The sequence below is a fragment of the Phascolarctos cinereus genome, unplaced genomic scaffold (genome assembly GCF_003287225.1).
Source record: "Phascolarctos cinereus isolate Bilbo 61053 unplaced genomic scaffold, phaCin_HiC Scaffold_7;HRSCAF=346, whole genome shotgun sequence".
NCBI lineage: Eukaryota > Metazoa > Chordata > Mammalia > Diprotodontia > Phascolarctidae > Phascolarctos > Phascolarctos cinereus.
In genome coordinates this window covers 146937775-146959947 of record NW_027556180.1, presented here as the reverse complement: position 1 = coordinate 146959947, position 22173 = coordinate 146937775, and the positions used below count along the sequence as shown (strand labels likewise).

The 22173-nt window shown below is 35.6% G+C and overlaps 1 protein-coding gene across 1 annotated transcript in view; it reads left to right on the top strand.

Moving 5' to 3' along the window:
• Positions 1–22173, top strand: part of ABCC4 (ATP binding cassette subfamily C member 4 (PEL blood group)) — a 269141-nt gene that overhangs the window by 75431 nt on the left and 171537 nt on the right. The window contains 9 exon segments of the mRNA XM_020965805.2: positions 2494–2583; positions 4525–4688; positions 5924–6049; positions 7845–8094; positions 9377–9478; positions 11868–11957; positions 15131–15322; positions 20516–20610; positions 21162–21248. Of these exon segments, the coding sequence (XP_020821464.1) occupies positions 2494–2583; positions 4525–4688; positions 5924–6049; positions 7845–8094; positions 9377–9478; positions 11868–11957; positions 15131–15322; positions 20516–20610; positions 21162–21248 (1196 nt within the window).

Sequence of the window (22173 nt, the reverse complement as noted above, 5' to 3'; positions counted from 1 at the left end):
GTACTTTTATTTTCCAGTTGGCCAATTGTATTTTTTTAGGGACTTCTTTTCTTTAGTGTACTTTTTTTTTCCAGTTGGCCAGTTATATTTTTTAAGGATTTGTTTTCTACAGTTAATTTTTGTCCTTCCTTTTCTAAGCTATTGACTTGCTCTTGCATACCTCTCATTTCTTTTCCCATTTTTTCTTCTACCTCTCTCATTTGACTTTTAAAATCCTTTTTTTTAAATTTTTAAGCAATTGAGGTTAAGTGACTTGCCCAGGGTCACACAGCTTAAGTGTCAAGTGTTTAGTCTGAGGCTGGATTTGAACTCAGGTCCTCCTGACTTTAGGGCTGGTGCTGTATCCACTGCACCACCTAGCTGCCCCTAAAATCTTTCTTGAGCTCTTCCAAGAAGGCTGTTTGGGCTTCAGACCAGTTCATATTCCCTTTTGAGGTTCCAGATGTGGGTTTGTTGACAATGCTGTCCTCTTCAGAATTTCTGCCTTGCTTTTCACTGTTCTCATAATATGAATCTATGGTATGTTTCTTTTTGCTCATGGTGTTTCCTTGTTCCCTGGTCTTTAAAGAGATTGAGCTCTCCTGCTGAGGAGCAGAGGGCACTGACCAAAGCTTCTTGTGTAGGGAGCCTAGGTCTTGGTCACTGTCTTTGTGTGCTGGGGCCTCTGATGCTGATTGTTGGAGGCTGTAGGGTTCTGGCAGCTTACTGGTGTCAGGCTGGAATCAGCAAGGCTGGAACTCTAGGGGTAGGATTGGGTAGTCTGGCTCCTGGAGATTTCCTGCTCACCTGGGCCTGTCCTTTCTTTGGCTGCTTCCCTTATTTTTGCTGAGGCTGTGGAAGACCTGGTTGCTGTAGAATGCCAGAATGAGGCACCTGGTGGTTTACCAAGCTGGTTTCCACTAGTTTCCCTGCCCTCACTGATGCACTCAGGGGTCCTGGTGTTGGTGCTTGTCTGCTTTATCACCTGGGTTTCAGGATCTCCTCCTGGTATGCTGTGGTGGGGCTTTCCACTAGCTTGCTGGGATGCCTCCCATTCTTTATTGCTCCCCTTCCTCCAGGGCAATAGCGGCCTTTCCCATGAATCCCTCAAACTATCTGGGCTACAGGACTGCTGCACTCCATCTTTCTTCTGGTTCAGCTTTTCCAGGGTTTTTCCTGGGGCGATCTTTTCTGGGCTTTCAGAGGTTAATAAGGGAGGGTAAGAGCAACTTACATCTTACTCCACCATCTTGGCTCTCACCGTCTTGGCTCTGGGCTCTAGCACTGTACCTCCCATGTGGTAAGTGCTCATTGTTTGTTAAATTGAATAGAGCCAGCTCAATTTACAGCAGATTAAGAATGTGATATTCGTAAGTAAACTTGTTCTTTTCATTCAGAATTATTTTTGACTGCAAAAATGTGCAGTTGGTGGTACCTCTTCAGTTAAGGAAAATTTTTTAAAAATTCTAAATATTGGGATTGAAAAAATATACACGGTTAAGGAAACCACTGTATGTGATTTATTATTCCTGTGTGATTATTCCTTTCCCTTTTTCCTTTCATTTTATCACCTTTGGCATTTTGTAGTAATCATGTTTTAAAGGTATAGAGTTATCAAGTATGGAACAGTTACATCCAACTAAAGAAATATAATAACAAGTCATCATTTAAATAGTACTTCCCATGTGCCAGTCACTGTGTTAAGCACTTTACAATCATATCATTTGATCCTCACAACAAGGAAGTGGGTACCATTATTATTATTTTCCTTTGTACAGATCAAAAAACTGAGGCAAAGAGCAAAAACTTGCTGAAGATGACACAGCTAATAAATTTCTGAGACTGGAGTGTTACTCGGGTTTCCTTGCATTTTTCCAGTTTTTTTTTTTTTTTGCATTTGATACCACAGTTATGGATAACACATTTAAAGAGTCAAAGCAATTCCCACAGTGGTTTTGAGGATCAATGAGGTGTAATGAAATTGGCCCAGGTAGTACGATGTGTTGGAAAAGGGCTATATTTGGAGTGAGAGAATCTGGGTTCGCATTCTGACTTTATGAACTTGAGAAGGTTAAAATCCCATGTGCTTCATTTTCCTCATTTGTAAAACGAGGGGGATTGGGCTTGATGGCTTCTAAGGTCCCTTCTAGCTCCAAGTCTGATTCTGTGACCTGTTCTTAAGTCCTTTTGACACACATGCCTATGTGATCATGGTAGCCCCTTACATCTGTAAGCTGGAGGTTCCCCACACTGATGAACTCATAGGTCTGAAACAACAACACCAATTCTGTTGTATGCAGCTACCAATCTGCAGCAAGCTTGAATTCTATCACCAAATCTTCCTTTCTGAAATGAGTCACTTTTTCTCTTTTTCTAGCATGGGGAGGGGTATAAAAAAATCACAATTTGAGACATAGTCAATTTCATTTTCAGGCTGTTTTATAAATGTGACCAGAGGTCATTGACATCATTTCAATTCAACAGTACTCTTTCTGCCTTTTCTTACTATGCCAGGCACTTCGTCTTAGTAATGCTGCCATGGGAAAGACAACTACAGGTCAAATAGTGAATCTTCTATCCAATGATGTGAACAAGTTTGATCAGGTAAAAACAAAATTACCCTGCTGATGAATTGCAAATACTGTTTGTTCTCCCCCCCCACACACAATTGTTATGTGTGAGTTAATTAAAATTCATTTGTAGCATATATTACTGACATCATTTTTTCTGCTTGTCCATATGTACCAATGGTATGATAGATAAGATAGTGATATTGTGATCAAGTGTGAATAGATCACACTCTTTTCTTTAAAAATAACAACAAAAACAATCCCATGTTTGCTATCATAAATTGCCATAAAGAGACTATGTATGATTTTCCTATAATTAATTTCCAGAGAGTATTGAGAACTAGAAAGGATTATCAAGTCCTGACTCTTCGTTTTGCTGATGAAGAAATTGAAACCCAGAGACATGAAGTAATTTTCCCAAGGTTACATAATTAATTATTGGCAGAGGTGAGGATGGAGTACAGGTTTGTCTGCTTTTCCTAGTACAAGAAAGGACATTTAAAAACAAGCAAACAAACAGGAAGGGAAGTTTAGTTCTTTCGAGACACTTTCTGAGTGTTCTCTTCATGACCAATAAATAAGAAGAGTCAGAGGTCTTGACCCATCATTTAGGGCTTTTGGTATGTATCTATGTGATTAGAGTTAGTTGTTAAGTTTTTATGGCAAATAACTTGAAAGGTGTAAAAGGCTCATTTTCTATAGAATAAATTTTTTTCTAATACTATTCAAAATAGTGGTATGATTGGGAAAATTACTTAATGACAGCCTCAATTTCTTCATCTGAGGTACAGTGTACCTCACAGGTTTGCTGTGAAGCTCAAATGAGATGATATATGTAAAATGCTTTGCAAATCTTAAAAGTGCTATAAAATATTATTATTATCCTCCATTCAAAACATTTTCTTCATTCACAAAGAGAAGTTGGATAATTTTGTGGTAAATGGGAGAATTTATTTATTTAAAGGGTATCTTTTTCCCCAATTACATGTAAAGACAGTTTGTGACATCTTTTTTAAATTTTGAGTTCCAAATTTTCTCCCTTCCTCCTTCACCTCCCCCCTCCTTGAGGTGATAAGCAATTTGATATAGGTTATACATGTGTAGCCATGCAAAACATAATTCCATATTAGTCATGTTGTTAAAGAAGACATAGACCAAAAGAAAAAAATGCATTAAAAATGAAAAATGGTATGCTTTGACTCCATCAGTTCTTTCTCTGGAAGTGGAGGTGGATCATGAGTCCTTTGGAATTGTCTTGGATTATTATATTGCTGAGAATAGCTAAGTCATTCACAATTGATCAGTGTTTTGCAATTGCTGTTACTATGTACGGTGTTCTCCTGTTTCTGCTTACTTCACTTTGCTTCAGTGCATGTAAGTCTTCCTGGTTTTTCTGAAATCAGCCTGTTTGTCATTTTTTTTCCTTTGCTTTGCTTTTTTTTTTTTTTTGGTGAGGCGATTGGGATTAAGTGACTTGCCCAGCAGAGTTACACAGCTAGTGAGTGTTATGTGTCTGAGGCCAGATTTGAACTCAGGTCTTCCTGACTCCAGGGCCGGTGCTTTATCTAGCTGCTCCCTTTTTTTTTTTCCCCCAAATCTCTCTGAAATACAGACCTAGTAGCGGTATTGCTGGATCAAAGTGTATGAACCATTTGATAGCTAATCGGGCATAGTTTCAAATTGCTCTAGGAGGGTGAATTTAACAAAGCTGATATTTGGTTTTTCTCATTTCAGAAAACAACACACACATTCTCTCTTTACCAGAAATGGGCAGTCTGAAGCACCATTTGCCATTTTCTTTGTTGAAGCACTTTGTGATGGTCTTTGTTTAGGTTACAGTCTTTTTCATTAGCAGAATGGGACTGACCTTTGCTGTTTTTAGCCTCTTTTCCTCCGTAGGATTCCAAGCTCTTTTTACTTCACTCAATCCTGATAGCCTTTTTTTGTTTGTTTGTTTCTTTCTTTCTTTGTGAAGGTGACAATATTCTTGCACTTTTTGTGGGCTGGTCCAATTCAGGCTGTAGCAGTTACTGCCCTTCTCTGGCTAGAAATAGGAGTGTCGTGCCTTGCAGGAATGGCAGTCCTGCTGATCCTTCTGCCTTTACAAAGCTGCTTTGGGAAACTGTTTTCCTCCTTCAGGTAAGATCAGTATTGATTGCATAGGTTATGTTTGTGGGATAGTATTTGTAGTTTTCTTGATGATTTAAAAAAAAAGTCCCTATGTTATTTATTCTTCATGTGTGTTATAAATTGCCCCTAACTCAGTTAATTGTGACTGCCTAAGGCCATTCTTTAAGTGCTTACAATGTGGAAAAGACCATTGAACATGCATTTTAAAAACTGTTTTCATACTTATATACTTCATGATCACCATCTTAAATATCAAAGATAATATATTTTAATATAATTTATAAAAAGATGATGTTATATAGAAATAATAATGCCCACATTAGAATAACAGGAACTGAATTGCTTTAATTGGTTATATGTTTAGTCATGTTTGTGCAATTTAACAATTCTGCAAATTGTTAAATATTTTCTCTGTTTTTGTTCTCTCATCCTCGTAAGATTAACTTCTTGAGGATAGGGATTGTAGGCTCTGCTTATTGGCAATTCTCCTTTGTGTCTAGTAGAGTGCCATATAAACAGCTGGCTCTTAATAAGTGCTCTAGGTGATTATGATAGTGATAATGGTTCTTCTTTGGATATAACCTAACTTTTCAGTGTCCTTTCCTACCAAAATGAAATGGGCTTTCCTGATATCATCTGACCTGTATAATGTGTTCTTGGCAATCTTAATTTATTTTAACAATGCAGTGACTTTTTTTGGTTCCATCTTGTACATATTAAATTTAATTGCAAGAAAACCTAAAGATCTTTTCCCCTTGAGCTTTTATTGTCCACCCACACCTTCCCCATCTTTTATTTGTGCAATTGATCAAACCCAAGGGTGGAACTTTACATTTATCCCTATTTAACTTACAGTAATGGTATCTTTAGAGTCAGTCAATTGTTTGAGTTTAGCAAGGCCATTTTAGATTTTTGATCCTTTCATCCATTCTGTTAGCTATTCTTTCTAGTTTTGCGTCATTTACAGATTTGAATAGCACAGGCCCAAGGACCAATTTGTGTAGCATTCTGTTTTAGATCCGTTAATGGATTCTCTTTGGGTCTGGTCATCTGTTTGTGTTGGGCTCCCCTTAAACCATCAATAGGTACCACACATTGATGTCTTTGGCATTTGTGTTAGGAGGTTAGCCCCTTGATCTTGTCCTGGATTTGGTCCATCATCTCTGTCCATGAATGGTAGCAGTATTGCAAGTTAGGCATTGATATTCATACCATGAAGAATAATTCATCTTTCTGTATGTTAGGAGCCAGACTGCTGCTTTTACAGATGTCAGAATTAGAACCATGAATGAAGTTATAACAGGCATAAGAATAATCAAAATGTATGCCTGGGAAAAGCCATTTGCCAACCTCATTACACATCTCAGAAGGTAAGTTGTGCATGCGCTGTGTATTGCATCCTGTTAAATGATTACATTTTCATATTTTAATGCCTTTTTAGTTACTCATCTTACTGTACCTAATTTTAGGTTTGTAGAAATTAGTTCTCTTATATTTCTCAATTAGCCTTCTTTCTACCACCCTCCTACTCTCAAGCTGACAGTAAAGTCAGTTGCATATTGTGTGGTCCCAAATTAAAGGATGAATTTGTCTCTCTGCATCTTCTAAGAGACTAATTTTGGGGTTAAATTTCCTTAAAAAGCTAAACTAAAATAAGAAATATGATCAATCTGTAGTCAAGAGAGTAGATATAGAATAAAAAACAAACTTGGAAAATGTTAATCCTGGACACAGGGTAGCATAAGTATCAGGTGACATTGTCTTTCCTATACTAATTAATATGAATGAAATGAAACACTGAATTGTAGAGGCCTGGAGTTGAAAGAACTTCAAATTACATAATCAAGTCTTTTAACCTATCTCAGAACTAGATTGAATATTTCCACTCGAACTAGAGTGTGTGACCTTTTTTTGTTGAGGTATTATGATAACTTTTATTTCTGAACATGATTGGTTTTCTTTGTAGTTTTAGGTGTTTTAATTTATTCATTTAAAAACATTGTGTTCAGAAGGGTCTGTAGGTTTCACCAGATTGCCACAGGAGTCCATGACAAAAAAAAAGTTAGTTCTGTTTTTTTTTTTTAAACATGGCTCTGATAGCAAAGTTTTAATTGTGGTGCCAAAATCTGCATTCTTTTTTTCATCATTGGTTCTAGTTGTACTTTTTGAGACTTTGTTTAAAAAAAAAGTGAGTCTTCTAGATAACATCCCTATTAAATAGTTGAAAACCATTATTTCATCCCTCACTGAGTTTTCTTTTTTTACCTGCCTGGCATTTTCTTTTATTTTTTTTTTTTAATCTACTGGTTGACTTTGAAAAAGAGTTATTATAGATTGAATAGGAGGTACCATGATTCCTGGGGTTAAATCTTGGCTCTGCCATCCATTTGACCTTAGGTAAGTCACTTAATCTCTTTATGCTTCAGTTTCTTAATCTGTAAAATGAGAAGATTGAACCAAATGGCCTTCTAAGTACTTTTCCACTTCTAAATCTATGACCCTTTTTTGAACCTTTCTAGTCCTAAATTCTGTGATCTAAAGTCAATTAAAAAAAACACCTTCCCCTTTCCTTGGGTATACTTAGAGTTGGAAGAGTCCTTTAGATGCTAGGCAGTACAGTTTCCCTCCTCATTCAGTATTTTCCTCCCCTTAACTTCCCCACATGTAGTTATGTAGCTTCTGCTTGAATATTTCCTATCGTGAGCAACTCATTGCTTCTACTGACAGACCATAATGTGTGTTAGTTATTAGAAAGTTTTAATTCTCCGAAGTCTGATTCCTTTGTGATATGCTCACATAGTTTCAATTTAAACATATTAATTGTTTAATTTCTTATTTGACCAGTTTTCGTGTCAGATTTCCATTTTGGAAGTTAAGTAGGAAGCACTTAAATTTTCTACTCCTTTCATTTTACCCATCATCTCATGAAATTTCCTTACATATTAAGCAAATATTTATTTGATTTTATACATAAGCTAAATGTTTGTTCACTGTCCCCTATAGCTGTTTTAACTTGGAATCTTTTATAAGTAAGACACTATTTGTTCAACCTGCTTGATGTTCAGTCCACCAAAGCACTATGTTAAAAAAAGACACAGTGTCTTTGTATTTGAAGATGGGAAATCAGTATTATATTTATGAGCTATCTTTTACTCTCTCTTTCAGGAAGGAAATTTCCAAGATTCTTAAAAGTTCCTACCTCAGAGGGATGAATTTGGCATCCTTCTTTGTTGCAAGCAAAATAATTGTATTTGTGACTTTTGCCACCTATGCACTCCTTGGAAATACCATCTCGGCCAGTCGAGTATTTGTTGCTGTGACGTTGTATGGTGCAGTGAGGTTGACTGTTACACTGTTCTTTCCAGCAGCCATCGAGAAAGTGTCCGAAGCCCTCATCAGTATACAAAGAATCAAGGTTTAGTGAACAATTAGTCTTAACTTTTCTGCATTTGGAATGTACCTTTGAAACATGACACCTCACTGATATGTGATCATTGTACTTTACAAAAGCAAGCCTTCCAGATAGATGAAATTTATCCAATTAAGTACCAACACTGGCTTTATTTTCACCATTTTTAATGGAAAGCTTTCTCAGATGAATCATACATGTTTCTGTACTCTTAAGCAGAGTATATGGTCAGGGGTGGGGACTTTAATCTCTTGATGAGTTTGTATCATCACCATTACAGGAATCAATATGTTGCTCCATAATAATGGTTAATGAGGTATGTTTGACCCATTTGTGAAGTTTGAATTCTTGTGTCTCATCTTTTATGGTTTTTCTATCTTCTTTGCGGTCTGGCTGTTAGCTCTCACTTTTTGCCTATTTTTAGTCACTCACCTTTTTCAATCCGCTCCTCCCCCCAACTCTACTTCTGATTTGTTGGTTTTGATTTGTTCTGATCTTGGGGAAAATATCTAAGGAGAGACACTAACTCTAAATTATCATCTGAAGTTTTTCCTTCTGAGTGCTTTTATTGCTTAATTTAATTCAGTTTAACACACATAAATCTCTCTTTACCATTGTGGACCTGTTTCTTCATGTGCAGAGTAAGGATAATTAGTAGTACCTGTAATGCCTAGTATAGTGCCTTGCACATAAGGGGCACTTTAAATTGAATTGCTTGTCCTTAGTGTATCCAGCACACAAATTTGCATTTCTGTATATATTTTAGTCATTAGATACCACCTTCAGTGTATTATTTTTCAAAATATGAAGCTAACGTTACAACAGATTTCTAAATTTCAATTATGTTTATACATGGAGGAAATTTCTGATGCTAGTAAAAACCTTAATATATTTTAAAATTAGAATGATATTAAAAATACTTCTGTACATGATTTCTCTGTAGTACACCAGAAAGGTAAAGGTGCTTACTAGTAATAAATTACCTTTGTAAAAATGACACTTTCTGTCAATTGTGTAGTACACTTAGAGAATGTCTGTCATTATTAATGAATTAGATACTTCATTTTGCATAGGTTTTAGTAATTGAACATATAGGTAAGTGTTCATTTTTAAAAAGTTGTGTAAGTCATAAAATATTGATCCAGATTCTGGCAACATCTATATTTCATGAAATTTGTTAATTCTTTGAAGAATTTTTTCTGTTATTTACTCTAGAAATACAGTCATATTTTTCCTTATTTCATTTTTACATTTCTGGGGTAATTTTTCTCTTTTTCTTTCCCTTTAGCAATTCTTAATACTTGATGAAATATCCCAGTCTAGCATACAACCACAGAAGGATGAAAAAGCTCTAGTTCATGTTCAAGACTTTACCAGTTATTGGGATAAGGTAATGCATACAAAGCAGAAATTAAACTTTTGGGCACTAGAATATGGAAGAATTTCATATTGGGTTTTGATAATTTTCCCATAGACTAAGTCCTAACAGCATGAAATTGTTTGCTTAGAAATGTATTCTCAGCCTTCTCTCTCTTCTCTCCCCAGCCAAATGTTTTAGTGAGGGGAAAGTGATTTTAGCACCACTTAACGCAGCCATGCTTTCCTAACTGCAAAGTGGAGAAAAACTTAATGAAAATCTTTTGAGTTCTAGAACTCATGTAGATGATGGCCAGTGAGTGATAGAGGGATTATTGAAGTTTTTGTATCTTGTAATTTAGAGCTGGAAGGGACCTGAGAAATCATCTAAGCCAACTTCTTCATTTTGTAGATGAGGAAAAGGAGTTTAAGTGACTTATCCAGAGTCCCACAGATAGTCAGGGATTTGAAACTCTAGGTTTGCTGACCCAGGATCTATGCCGCACAGAGTCAACCAATAAGTCTGATGTTTTGGGTATTATTCACTTTCAGACACAGAATTCTTAGTTTAAATTTAAGATTATATGGTATTTGTCTTTATGAATTCAATCAGTTATGCACGTATTTATTAAATAAATACAATATTGCTAAGCACATAGCTTTTATTCCTTGGTGGTGGTGGTGAAATAACAACCACAGTAACAACAACCAAAGACAGTCCCTGCCTTCACTTTAAAAGTGACAACATGCATACATATATATAGTTATGTAAAAATGACATAATGATGAGAGGTGCTTTTAGCAGAGCAGGACCATCATCATTTTCACACATACTAGTATGTTTTGAAATTCTTGAGGAGCCATGATCTAGAATTTTAGTTTAAAGTTATTAAATGTGTGTGAAGAAATCAGAATTCTAAAAGGATGCTCTGTGTGGATGGTATTCAGTTAGATCTGGGGTTCTTAACTTCATCTTGGACATATCTACCAGTCTAGTGAAATCTGTGAGCCACTTTTCACAATAATGTTTTTAAATGCATACAATCAAATAGATTTGATTACAAAGGAAACCCATTATATTGACATAGTTACGAAATTTTTTAAGAAGTCCAGAGGCTCTAGGTTTAGAACCTCGGAGCTATTTAAAACACTAAGCTAGGTTATCCATATCACAATAGGCCCCTGATTTTCTTTGTACCAGGGAAACCAGACTACTGTTAATTGATTTGGCTTAAGTTTTTCCCAAGAACTTCATAAGAAATTATCAGATTTTTCTTTAGCCTGTGTTTTTTTGACTTGATCTTATGCACAAATTCATTTTAGAAAAGAATGCAAAGTTAAAACTAACAGTTTTAGATAGGAACTCCAGATGTGTTCCCATTTTTTTTTTACAAACATGATATTGTGGACATTTTTTCTAAATCACATCAGGGAGCCAATTGCTGATTGTATCATGTCACAACTCTAGACATTTTACAGTACTATAGAATGCCTATTTATAGTGGGTTGTTTGTCATGGACAGACACTTTTGCAGCCCAGGAACATAATACTTAGAATAAAAGATCGAAAGGATATCTAATCCAGTCTTCTCATTTTACTGATGAGGAAATTGAGGCCCAGAAGTCACACAAGTAGTAGATAATCAGAGGTAGGATTTGAACTCAGGTGCTCGGACCTCAGACCCAATGTTCCAACAAACACAGTTGGAACTGCTTTATCAGATTTCTTTCATTACTAAACCTTATTTTCTGTTTTAATAATGGAAGCCCAGTTGTGGTTGTTTGTTTACCATCACCATTATTGGTAAGTAAAGTGCTTAGCATTGTAGAGAGTAATTCTGATCTGTTGATTTAAAATTTATAGTCATGAGAGGCAGAGCTTAAAAATGTTCTGATGCTGCCATCTAGTGGAGGTAGTTGAGATAGCAGGCTGACTGAAAAAAATCAGAATCAATGAACCCTCTGGTTATTATTAATAATTTTTCTAGAGGGATTAAGTTGCCTCATTTTGGAACTTTTACATAGAGCTTTCCTGGCAACAATCTTGTGATGTAGGCATGACAGGTATTATGTAGGAAACCTTTATTTTAAGGGGTTTGATTCGTTAGATACTTTTGTGCCTTGAGGGAATCTGGATGTATGTGGGAAGTTAGTAAAAGAAGAGAACTTGTTTAGGATGAATATTAAAAACACTAAGGCTTAAGACATTTAACTTAACTCACATAGAAATATTTTGTAAATGAACTTAGTTTCCAAAAATTTGTCCTCTGTGACTTAATGACGTTTGATATCTATTGATATCTATTTAATAGGTGGCTTAATTTTAAATACAGAATTCTTTTATTTTGTGCCCCTGTACCCCCAAGTTTCATAAACAATCTGATTATTGATTTGAATACATTTTGATCAACTTTTATTCATAGGCATTGGAAATCCCAGCTCTCCAAGATCTTTCCTTTACTGTCCGGCCAAGGGAATTGTTGGCTGTGGTTGGACCTGTGGGATCTGGCAAAGTGAGTCTTAATGTATTGTGGCTGCTTGTCACAATATTGTTTTCCGTATTACTTTGCTATTATTTCTCGAGCCAAAAGTCAACTGTCCCATAGGTTCAGTGAATCATTTCTGAAAGGTAGGTCTTTCGCAGCCCAAAACTGAATCTCTGAGTGCTTCTCGGGGAAAGACTTAGGTTTGCTGTCAGGACCTGGAGAAAGGCAGATGCCAGTTTAACTTAATGGTGTCCAGAGGTGGTGTGTGCCTTCTCTGTTGATGAGGCCGTCTTCCCTTGAGGTCTTCATGGGGAAGAGAGGTTGAAGATATGGTAGGAATGAGATTAAACAGCGTTGAAGTGCCTTGCAACTCAAAAATTACAAAGAGGCCACTTTAGTCTTAATGTTAGGGAAGGCTTAATATTAGGGAAAGCTTCTTTACAATTAAAGCCATCAAAAAAGTGGTGGTGGAATCCCTATTCTTGAAGGTAGGTTATAGTGAATCCCTTTCATGTAATAGTTGGAATAGGAGGTCCCTGAGATCTCTCCTAACCTTCGAATTCTGTGATTCTGCAAATTCTGCTAAGCCCAGAGATTATAGGTAGCTTATTATTTAAAAAAAAAAGTTTTCATGTATATTTTGCGTTTTTATATTCTGTGATTTTTTAAGTTGAGTGTACATAATTTTCTAGTGGGAAAACCAACTCTGCTGTCTATTATGCTTTCCTTCAATGTGTGTAAAAATGAAATAAACAATTTTAAAGAGTAAAAAATAATAATTTTTTTAAAAGAGGAACGAAACTACCTACCCCTTTACCCTACCCAGCAAAACCAGTGCATGGAAAAAAGGGACATTTTATGCAATTTTCCACATCTGTAGATCCATATCTCTGTAAAGGAATGGGGATAAGAGGTATATTTTCATATCTTTGGGGACAAGCTTATTCTTTATAATTTAACAGTATTTAGTTTTGGTTGTTTTATGATATATTCTTTAAATTTATGTTGTAGTCATTGTGCCTATTGCTTTCTTACCTGTGTTTACTTTACATGAATTAGTACAAATCTTTTCCATGTTTCTCTGTATTCAGCACTATTCATCATTTCTCATAGCACAGTAATATCCTGCTATGTTCATATACCTTACTTTATTTAGGCATTCCCCAATAGATGAGCATCTCTTGCTATCACAAAAAATACTCGGGGAATTTCTTTTGGAAGAGTAGACCCCTGTGATTACAATTCCTTATATAAGGTACAAGTCCAACCCAGTAAGAGTCATATGCTTGAAAAAATTTACTTCGAATTTGTACATAGATAGGTCTTGAGATAATAATGCCCTTTACCCTCTGTCGTCCCTGAAACTCTTTTTTCTGCTGCCGTCAGTTGTGTCTTCTCCCTCTGCTTATTGTTGCCTGGAACCATTCCCTGTACTCTCTCCTCAGTCCCCATGCTTCTTTCTCCTTCACCCAGCTGGGTTTGAAATAGAATTAGAATATTGAAATAGAATAAAATTAAAATTTGCTTTTATTAATCTCTCCCTTCATTGTAAAACAAAACTCTGCTTATACACACACATCCATTCATCCATACATCATATATGTGCATGTTTTCATGTATAAATTATGCATTGCATATGTGTATATTTAAAGTATGTTTAGGGGAAGCTAAGTGACACATCTTTCCACCCCATCCCTGAGTCTACAAAGGGATTATGTTCTTGTTTCAAGGCTCTAAACAGTAGGCAAGAAGTTATAGAAAACACTGATTGGAAGCAACTGGTGCTAACAATGGAAAGGAAAACAGACCAGGGTTTATTTGGGAACCCAAGGTCTCTTTGGGAGAAAAAGGAAGCAGTAATTGGGAAACAAGACCAGGAGCTTTATCTGCTAAATCTTTTAATCCTGACCCCAAAGTTCCTGTGCCATCCATGGACCTTGCCTGCTCCCTTTAGTGACTTTCCCCTTCCCCACCTCAATTTCCCATAACCTCTCCCCTTTTAGAGCCTTGTTCTTGGCCATGGTCCCACCATTGTCCCACCATTAGTGGATTAGTGCTAGCAGAATCCCAGGTCCCCTTCTCTGGCATGTCAGTAGGGTGCCAGGAAAGGTTCTTCCCCACTCTATTTCTTCTTCTTCCCATGTGACATGCCACATTGGAACTCTTTGGGTGTTTACGTAAACATACCAAATGGCAGATTGATTCTATATTATTAGTACATAAGAATCAATAAGATGGCCTGACAGCCTATCAGGGGCGGGGTGAGAACCTGCGCCTCGAGGCCACATGTGACCTTCTAGGTCCTCAAGTGCCGCCCTTTGACTGAATCCAGACTTCACAGAATAAATCCTCTAGGTCCTCAGGTGTGACCCATTGACTGAATCCAAACCACAGAACAGTCACAAGGCTGCACTTGAGGACCTAGAGGGACACATGTGGCCTTGAAGCCTCAGGTTCCCTACCCCTGGAACCACCATGCAAAAGTGTTTCTATGGGACAACTCAATCATTGTTGCAAATAACTGACATATAAACTTTTGAATTATAGCCCAGTTATAAGTTGGGCCCAGCCAATATGCAAGAGCATATATATATGGAGTGTCAAGAGTACACTTAAAATTATAAAATCAGTCATAGAGATTATCTATTCTATCTTCCTTATCTCACAGGTGAGGAAACCAAGGACAATACATTCCAGTGTAAGTTTGCCCATATTGTTAAAGCCATAAGAAATGGAAATCCAAATTCAATACATCTATTACATTAAATGAAGGACTTTTGTATAGAAGGCATATCTGCCTTAAGATATAATATGTACAATGTAGGGGCACAGGATGTACCTGAGTTTCTAGCCGAGAATATCCAGGCAGTATTACTCTCAGCAAAAATCAGCCTTTTAGTAAGTAAAATGGTTTTAGGTAGAGTTGATAATTGTATTTTGAATTGTAATTCATTTTTTTGTTGTGTTTAAACAGGCAGTGGGTTGCTTTGTTCATCAAGATATGTTCCATATTGCTGTTTTCAAAATGTTCTCCTTACCATTTTTTCACCATGAAAGAAAGTAAACATTGAAACGTAGACCCTGTGCTCAGGCTGGAAAACTAGTAAAGATGAAGATGCTGCGCTAACATTTTCCAATAATTTATATACAGTCGTTCGTGTCTTACGGCTACTATATGACTTGGTTAATTTTTTTTTCAGTCTTCTCTTTTAAGTGCTGTGCTTGGTGAGCTGCCGAAGTATAAGGGATTGGTCAGTGTAAAAGGAAGAATTGCCTATGTTTCTCAGCAACCCTGGGTATTTTCAGGAACTGTTCGAAGTAACATTTTATTCGGGAAAAACTATGAAAAGGAAAAATATGACAAAGTAATAAAGGCATGTGCCCTAAAAAAGGTAAGCTGATTATCCATTTGGAATGGCTTGAACCCAGTTTTATACCGTTCTTTAAAAACTTTTAAAATTATCTTTTGTTTTTCTATTATCAGTGAAAGTGATAGAAAAAAGATAATTTTTAAAAATTCCCCCTTCACTCTCTGCTCTCCTATCCCTAGTAAGAAAGATTAAAAAAGGAAGAGTGGGGAAAAGCACTTAAGCAAAACTGAAAATATATGTAATATTCTATATCCACAATCTCCCACATCTGCAAAGAAGGAGAGAGGTCCATTTTTTCTTTTTGAATGACTCTATTTTATTTATTTTAATTTGTCAAGTTGAAAGGGCCATCTTTTTAAAAAAATTTTTTTTTCAAATTACATGTAAAAGTAATTTTGAACATTCACTTTTTTTTTTAAATTTAGAGTTCCAAATTCTTTCCCTCACTTCCTCCTCTCTCCCCTCTTTGATAAGGCAAGTAATTTGGTGGAGATTATACATGTGCAGTCATGCAAAATATATCTCCATAGTAGTCACGTTGTGAAAGAAAAAACAGATACCCTCCTCCCAAAAAATAAAGTAAAAAAAAGGTATGTATGGTTTGATCTGTACTCAACCTCCATCAGTTCTTTCTCTGGGGCTGGAGCATTTTTCATCATAAATCCTTCAGAATTGTATTGGTGAGAATAGCCAAGTCGTTCACAACTGATCATTGAAAGGACCATCTTAAAAAGTCACAAACAGTTATCTGTATTTGGGCTAATTAAGACAGATGGGGGTTATGAAAACTCACCTTAAAAAAAATCCTGTAATACTGCCTAAGTTCACTAGAGGGAGGTTTTGTGTTTCTAGAGGTTAGATCAAGTTTAATAGCAAAAGGCTAGGTTGAGTGTTTTGTGTTGCAATACAATCGTAACAAAATTAGTGATTTATCAAAATTAATGACAGTCAAAGTATTGTGAAAATAACAATGCAAAAATAGAAATTAGCTTATTGTGATCCATTTCTTTGGATTAACAATATTGTGTTCTTATGGATTTAAAAATTCAGTGAATAATAGTGCTAAAGGGCTCTTTCCATTGGGTCTGGACAATGCAGTCTAGACATCCTGCTGTGCTTTTATGCTTTCTATGGAAAGGATTGGGCCTGAATTTCAAAGGCATAGTACAGAGGATGTTAAGCTAGCTTTGTGAAGAAACAGTTATTTTGTTTTCCTAGTGACTTTTGAGTATTGTAGAGCGTATCTGTGGAGTAGCATTTTATAACGCTAAGGAGGTGAAGAGAAGCTATTTAAAGTACTTTTTATTAGGTTCTCCTTGACTTTTTTCTTTTACTCAGTACAACGTTTACCTTGATGTTTTCTTCTTATTAACTAATTAGCATATTTTATAGAGTGAGAGGAAATAATAAACAATGTAGAACATTGAAGGTGAATGGAATGGAGCAACATAGTAAAGAATGAATTTTTAAAAATCAATAATTAATAGGTTGTCTTTTTACTGAAGAGGAATGCAACGTGTACACTCTACTAAAATTATGATACAAAAGAATATTGAAACAGATGGAGCTGGGGCCATTATATTGCAGTAAAAATAATTTTTCATTCCAATAATAATAATTACCAGCTTTTATATAATGCTTCAAGATTTATAATTTTATATTTGTTGGTTTTTTTATTTGTTTTTTCTCTTTTTTTCTAAGCTTTTTATAACAAAAACAGTAGCTTCTGTTCTTTGAAATAAAAATAACAATAACAGCTTTTATATAGTGTTTTAAAGTTTGCAAGGTGGTTTACAGATATCTCATTTGGTCTTCATAATAATACTGGGAGGTATGTACTATTATTATCACCATTTTACAAATGAAGAAACTGAGGCAGGCAGGTGAAGTTTCTTGCCCAGGGTCCTACAGCTAGCTAGTAAGTGTCTGAGGTAGGATTTGAATTCAGTTGTTCATTTTACCACCTAGCTGCCTGTGTAATACATATGACTAGCTATCATCATCTGGGTCATCGTTGCTTCATCCTACTTTTGAACAAACTCCTGCCTATGGATTATGGCCAGGGTACGTTCGTGGACTCTTTGGGTAGATCTGCGTTAACTACTGCCTGAGTTCAATATTCCACCTTCCCTGTGTATTTTCTATTTTTTAAAATTTTTTATTATTTATTAATTTATTTATTTGTTAGGCAATTGGGGTTAAGTGACTTGCCCAAGGTCACACAGCTAGTAAGTGTCAAGTGTTTGGTCTGAGGCTGAATTTGAATTCAGGTCCTCCTGATTTCAGGGCCAGTGCTCTATCCACTGCGCCACTTAGCTCCCCCCTTATGTATTTTCTTACTGAGGCCTTAGCCTGTACTCCATTCAGAAAATGTTCTAATAGATGTCTTCAGTGATGATTTTTGGTTACTTTGTTTGGCTTTAAAACTCAAGAAATGGGGGCAGCTAGGTGGTGCAGTGAATAGAGCTCTGGCCTTGGAGACAGGAGGACCTGAGTTCAACGCCAGCCTCATATACTTAACACTTAACTAGCTGTGTGACCTTGGACAAATCACTTAACCCTGATTGCGTCACCAAAAAGCAAAAAAACAAAAAACAAAAAACTCAAGAAATACTTGGAATTTTAACCAGCCAGACATTATCTAGACTTGTGGATTCTCTTTGATTCCAGGCCTTTAAAATGAAATTTCTTCTGCTTTTCTGTAATATTCTGCATGTAACTTTTTTTTTTATAATATCCAGCATCAAAAGTGATGTATGTGAGCCTATGCAATCTGAAGATATATAATATTAGTGCTTTTCATTTTATTTTAAACTTTAATTAGAATTTGGCCATATCCTGATTTGTTTTAGGGCCTGGGAACCAATTGCTATCATTCACTCATTTTCAGATAAAAATTCAGTTTTTAACAGTATTCTAGTATTCTAGTATCTGCAGTGACGTTTAATTTTGAAATCAAAGAAGTCAAGTCAGCTAGCATTTATTAAGCAGTGGGGATACAAGTAAGAGAGAAAAAGGCAGACACTGTCCTCAAGAAGTTTATAATCCAGTGCCATTGTTTGCCATACTGCCTTTCTCCTTTTTAATTTAGGAGGATTACCAATTACAGTATGATACTGATTAGTAGACAGTAGTCTCAGAGAAAACAATTATTTTGCTCTTTTTAAAATTTATTTTTAATCTATGGAATAAAATAAGCATTTCAAAAATGTAATATAATAAAAAAAAAGATGATTGTACATGAAACTACAAATCAATTATGTACAATTTGCCAATCCTTTTAAATATATAATAAAATTATGTAAGTTTTTTCTTTTTTTCCCCTCGGTTCTAGATATGGCTACCATTAGACACAAATATATATATATATACACACATATATATATGTATATATATATGTATGTGTGTGTGTGTCTATATATATGTATATATATGTGTATATATATAGACACACACACACACATATATATATATATATATATATATATATATATATGCAAAACTATTCTGTACATACTTCTGTTTATCAGTTTCTTTCTCTGGATGCAGGTAGTGTCTTTCTTCAGATGTCCTTTATTGTTAATTTGGTATTTAAAATAGTCAAAATTACTTTTTCACTCAAAGTCATTCTTTATAATGTTCTCTTGGTCCTGCTTATGTCGCTTTTCATTATTTCGTGTAATCTTTCCATGTTTTTCTAAGATCATTGAGCTCATCGTTTCTTATATCACAGTCGTATTCCATCACAATCATATACCACGGCATGTTCAGCCGTTCCCCAATTGATGGGCATCCCTGCAATTTCCTGCTGCCAACAGAGCTGCCATAAACATTTTAGAACATGTAGGTGTCTTTAGCTGTCTGTTTTCAAAACAAACTTCTTGTACTCCTCTCCAACCGACATCAAACACATATACACTCACAAAACACAACACACATTTTACTTTCTGTTTTCTGTTTCTACAATATACAAACCAATAGTAGGCTGAATAGAAATTAGTATTGTGAATTCTTATATGACTTCTCTATAGTCCCTGTTCTTTACACATTTATTCTAATACGATTTTAAGATAGTTTTAAGCATCTTAAAAGCCTGGAGTTTATTGTAAATTTGGTGAAAACTTGTGCTAAGAAATAATAAAAACCTGTCTTTAGCTATGTCTTCCCTTAAGCAATATCAGCTAAGGACCCTCCCCCCCCTTTTTATTATTAAGTGTCATTAGAAGTTCTAAACACACTTCAGAAGTCAGTTTTATAAACACAGTTAATTTTGAGTGCATCCAAATACATAAAATGAATTCCAGTATATAACAATGTGCTAGCATTACCTGAATTTTTGAGTCGAGAGATTTACATGACTTGTTAACATTAGCCCATGTTGAAATTCTTTATGTTTTTATGAGAGATGAAAATACCACATTATCTTATATTTAATCTATATATAATACTTCATCCTTAAGCACTTTTCAGAGATTTGTAGGTAATACATATTCAAAAGTTTAGCCTTGATATATTCCTTTGTTTAATCTTTCCCCACATGTAAACTTGAATTTGAAAACACCTCTGGAGACCCCACATGTACAGTGTTACTTCCCACATTTACTATATTCCTGCCAATTCTGACATTTTTCCTTTTTCAGTGCCTCAGAAAATTATAGGATAGTCATAGTTGTATCTTTTATTTTTTCTTCTATGAATCAGAGATGACTATACCATTCCCCCCTCCTGATTTTTGTGAGTAATAGTAAATAAAAATGATCATAAAGTACTCTGCAACATAAAAGACTAGGTGATAATAAGTTAGATAGGAAGGCCAGTTCATTCATGGCTTGGCATTTGAAAATAGAAGTAATAAATTTCCGCTTGTTTTCGTATTGCCTCTATTTCAGATACATTTGCAATTAACCATTGGAATCTTTGTCTACTGACATAGGTTATTTTTTTGGTAAATCATTAGAAATGCAGAGTAAATAGTCAGGACTGGGATTCAAATCCTGGCTGTGCCGCTGTGTGTCCTTGGGCAAGTTTGCCTCAGTTTTCCTCAACTGGAGAATAAGGATAATAAATAGCATTTGCCTTACAGGAATTTTGTAAGGCTCAAATGAGATAATATTTGTGAAGCACTTAGTACAGTGCCTGGCATTTAGTAGGTGCTATATAAATGTTTATTCCCTTCCCCTTTCCCAAATGTATAATTCTTTTCCTTTCTCATAGGATTTACAGCTTTTAGAAGATGGTGACTTAACTGTGATAGGTGATCGGGGCACTACATTAAGTGGCGGACAGAAAGCTAGAATAAATCTAGCAAGGTAAATAATACTTTAGCAGTTTTTCTTTGGATCTAAGTTATGATGTAACTGCTGTAGGAGACTTGGAATGAAGAAACTCCTACCAATGGAGATAGAGGAGACTGGGGCAGTGAGAGGGGAAGGGTCACATGTCTCATGTGTCAGAGATGAGATCTGAACCTATTTCTTCCTGATGCTGCGGCAAGCTTTCTTGACCCAACACCACATTTTCTTTCTTATGCTGTTACTTCAGCTATAGTTCTGTCTTTATTTCTGGAATGGGCATTACAGGTGGTATGGTGTGACAGAAAGAAGAGCAGAAAAGGAGCCAGGAGATTTGGGATAGTAGTAGTCCTGGCTTTGCTATCAGGTCTTAGACAACTCATTCAACTCTCTGGGCCTCAGTTTCTTCATCTGTAAAAGAAAGATTGAACTAGAACTTGCTCCCAGATCTTAAAATACCCTGAATCTATGGCTGGGTTTTACTCCTCTTTAATTGTTGCCATGAATCGGGTGAAAGGCAATCATATTTATTTAATATTGTTCAGTCTGAGCTGTCTTGATTCTTTCAGAGCCGTGTATCAAGATGCAGATATCTATCTTCTTGATGATCCGCTCAGTGCAGTGGATGGAGAAGTCGGAAGGCACTTATTTGAATAGTAAGTTTTTGTTTTGAAAATAATTTGTATTAGATTTCAGTGATCTAAGAATAAATTTGGGTAACATTCTGGATTTAAAAAAGAACAACACATTCCTTTGTTTTAGGAGAACTGTAGGGTGATGATATGATGGCAAATAATGGGTTTTTCTCTTTATTTTAAGCTGGAAAAGACATAACTTAGGGAGCAAATAGCATAGGTGCTGTTCTGACCTACAATTTGTGGTCTAACTTAAGACACATCACTTCTTTTTCATCTTCTTACTGTTTAAGGTAGTGAAAGCCTAAACTGCTTACCATCCCAGGGAGGGAGAAGGAAGGGACATAGAGAATTTGAAACTCAAAATTAAAAAAAAGTGAATGTTAAGAATTGTCTTTACATGTAATTGGGGAAAAATAAAATATTATTTTAAAAAAAGTCAAAGCAGTAGCCAAAGAATATCAGTAGACTTTGGGAGTAAAATAATGAATTTTTTCCACTTAAACTTTTAACTAGAATGAGGATAAATTACTGAAATGATGAATTTGTTTCCATTTATACTTGTAACTAGACTGAGAATAAGTTACCAAAACATGCTTTTCCAACTAAATGCCACCCTATCTCTCTCCTCCCCTTCACTGCTAAGCAGTTTACAAACCTCAACACCTGAGGTGTTCATTTCTTCATCACTACCTCCCTTTCTCCACTTGCAATCTGGCTTTTCTACGTGTCCCACTCTTCTGAAACAGCTACTTTATTAATTTAAAAAAAACTTTTTTTTCCATATGCTTTTAAGTTGAAATTTTTTTTCTCCCTTTTTCTCCCCCCCCACCCTCCTCAAGACGGCACACAATCTGACATAGGCTTTACATTTACATACCCATTAAACATATTTTCACATTAGTGAAGTTGTAAGTAAAAATTAAAACCAATAGGAGGAACCATC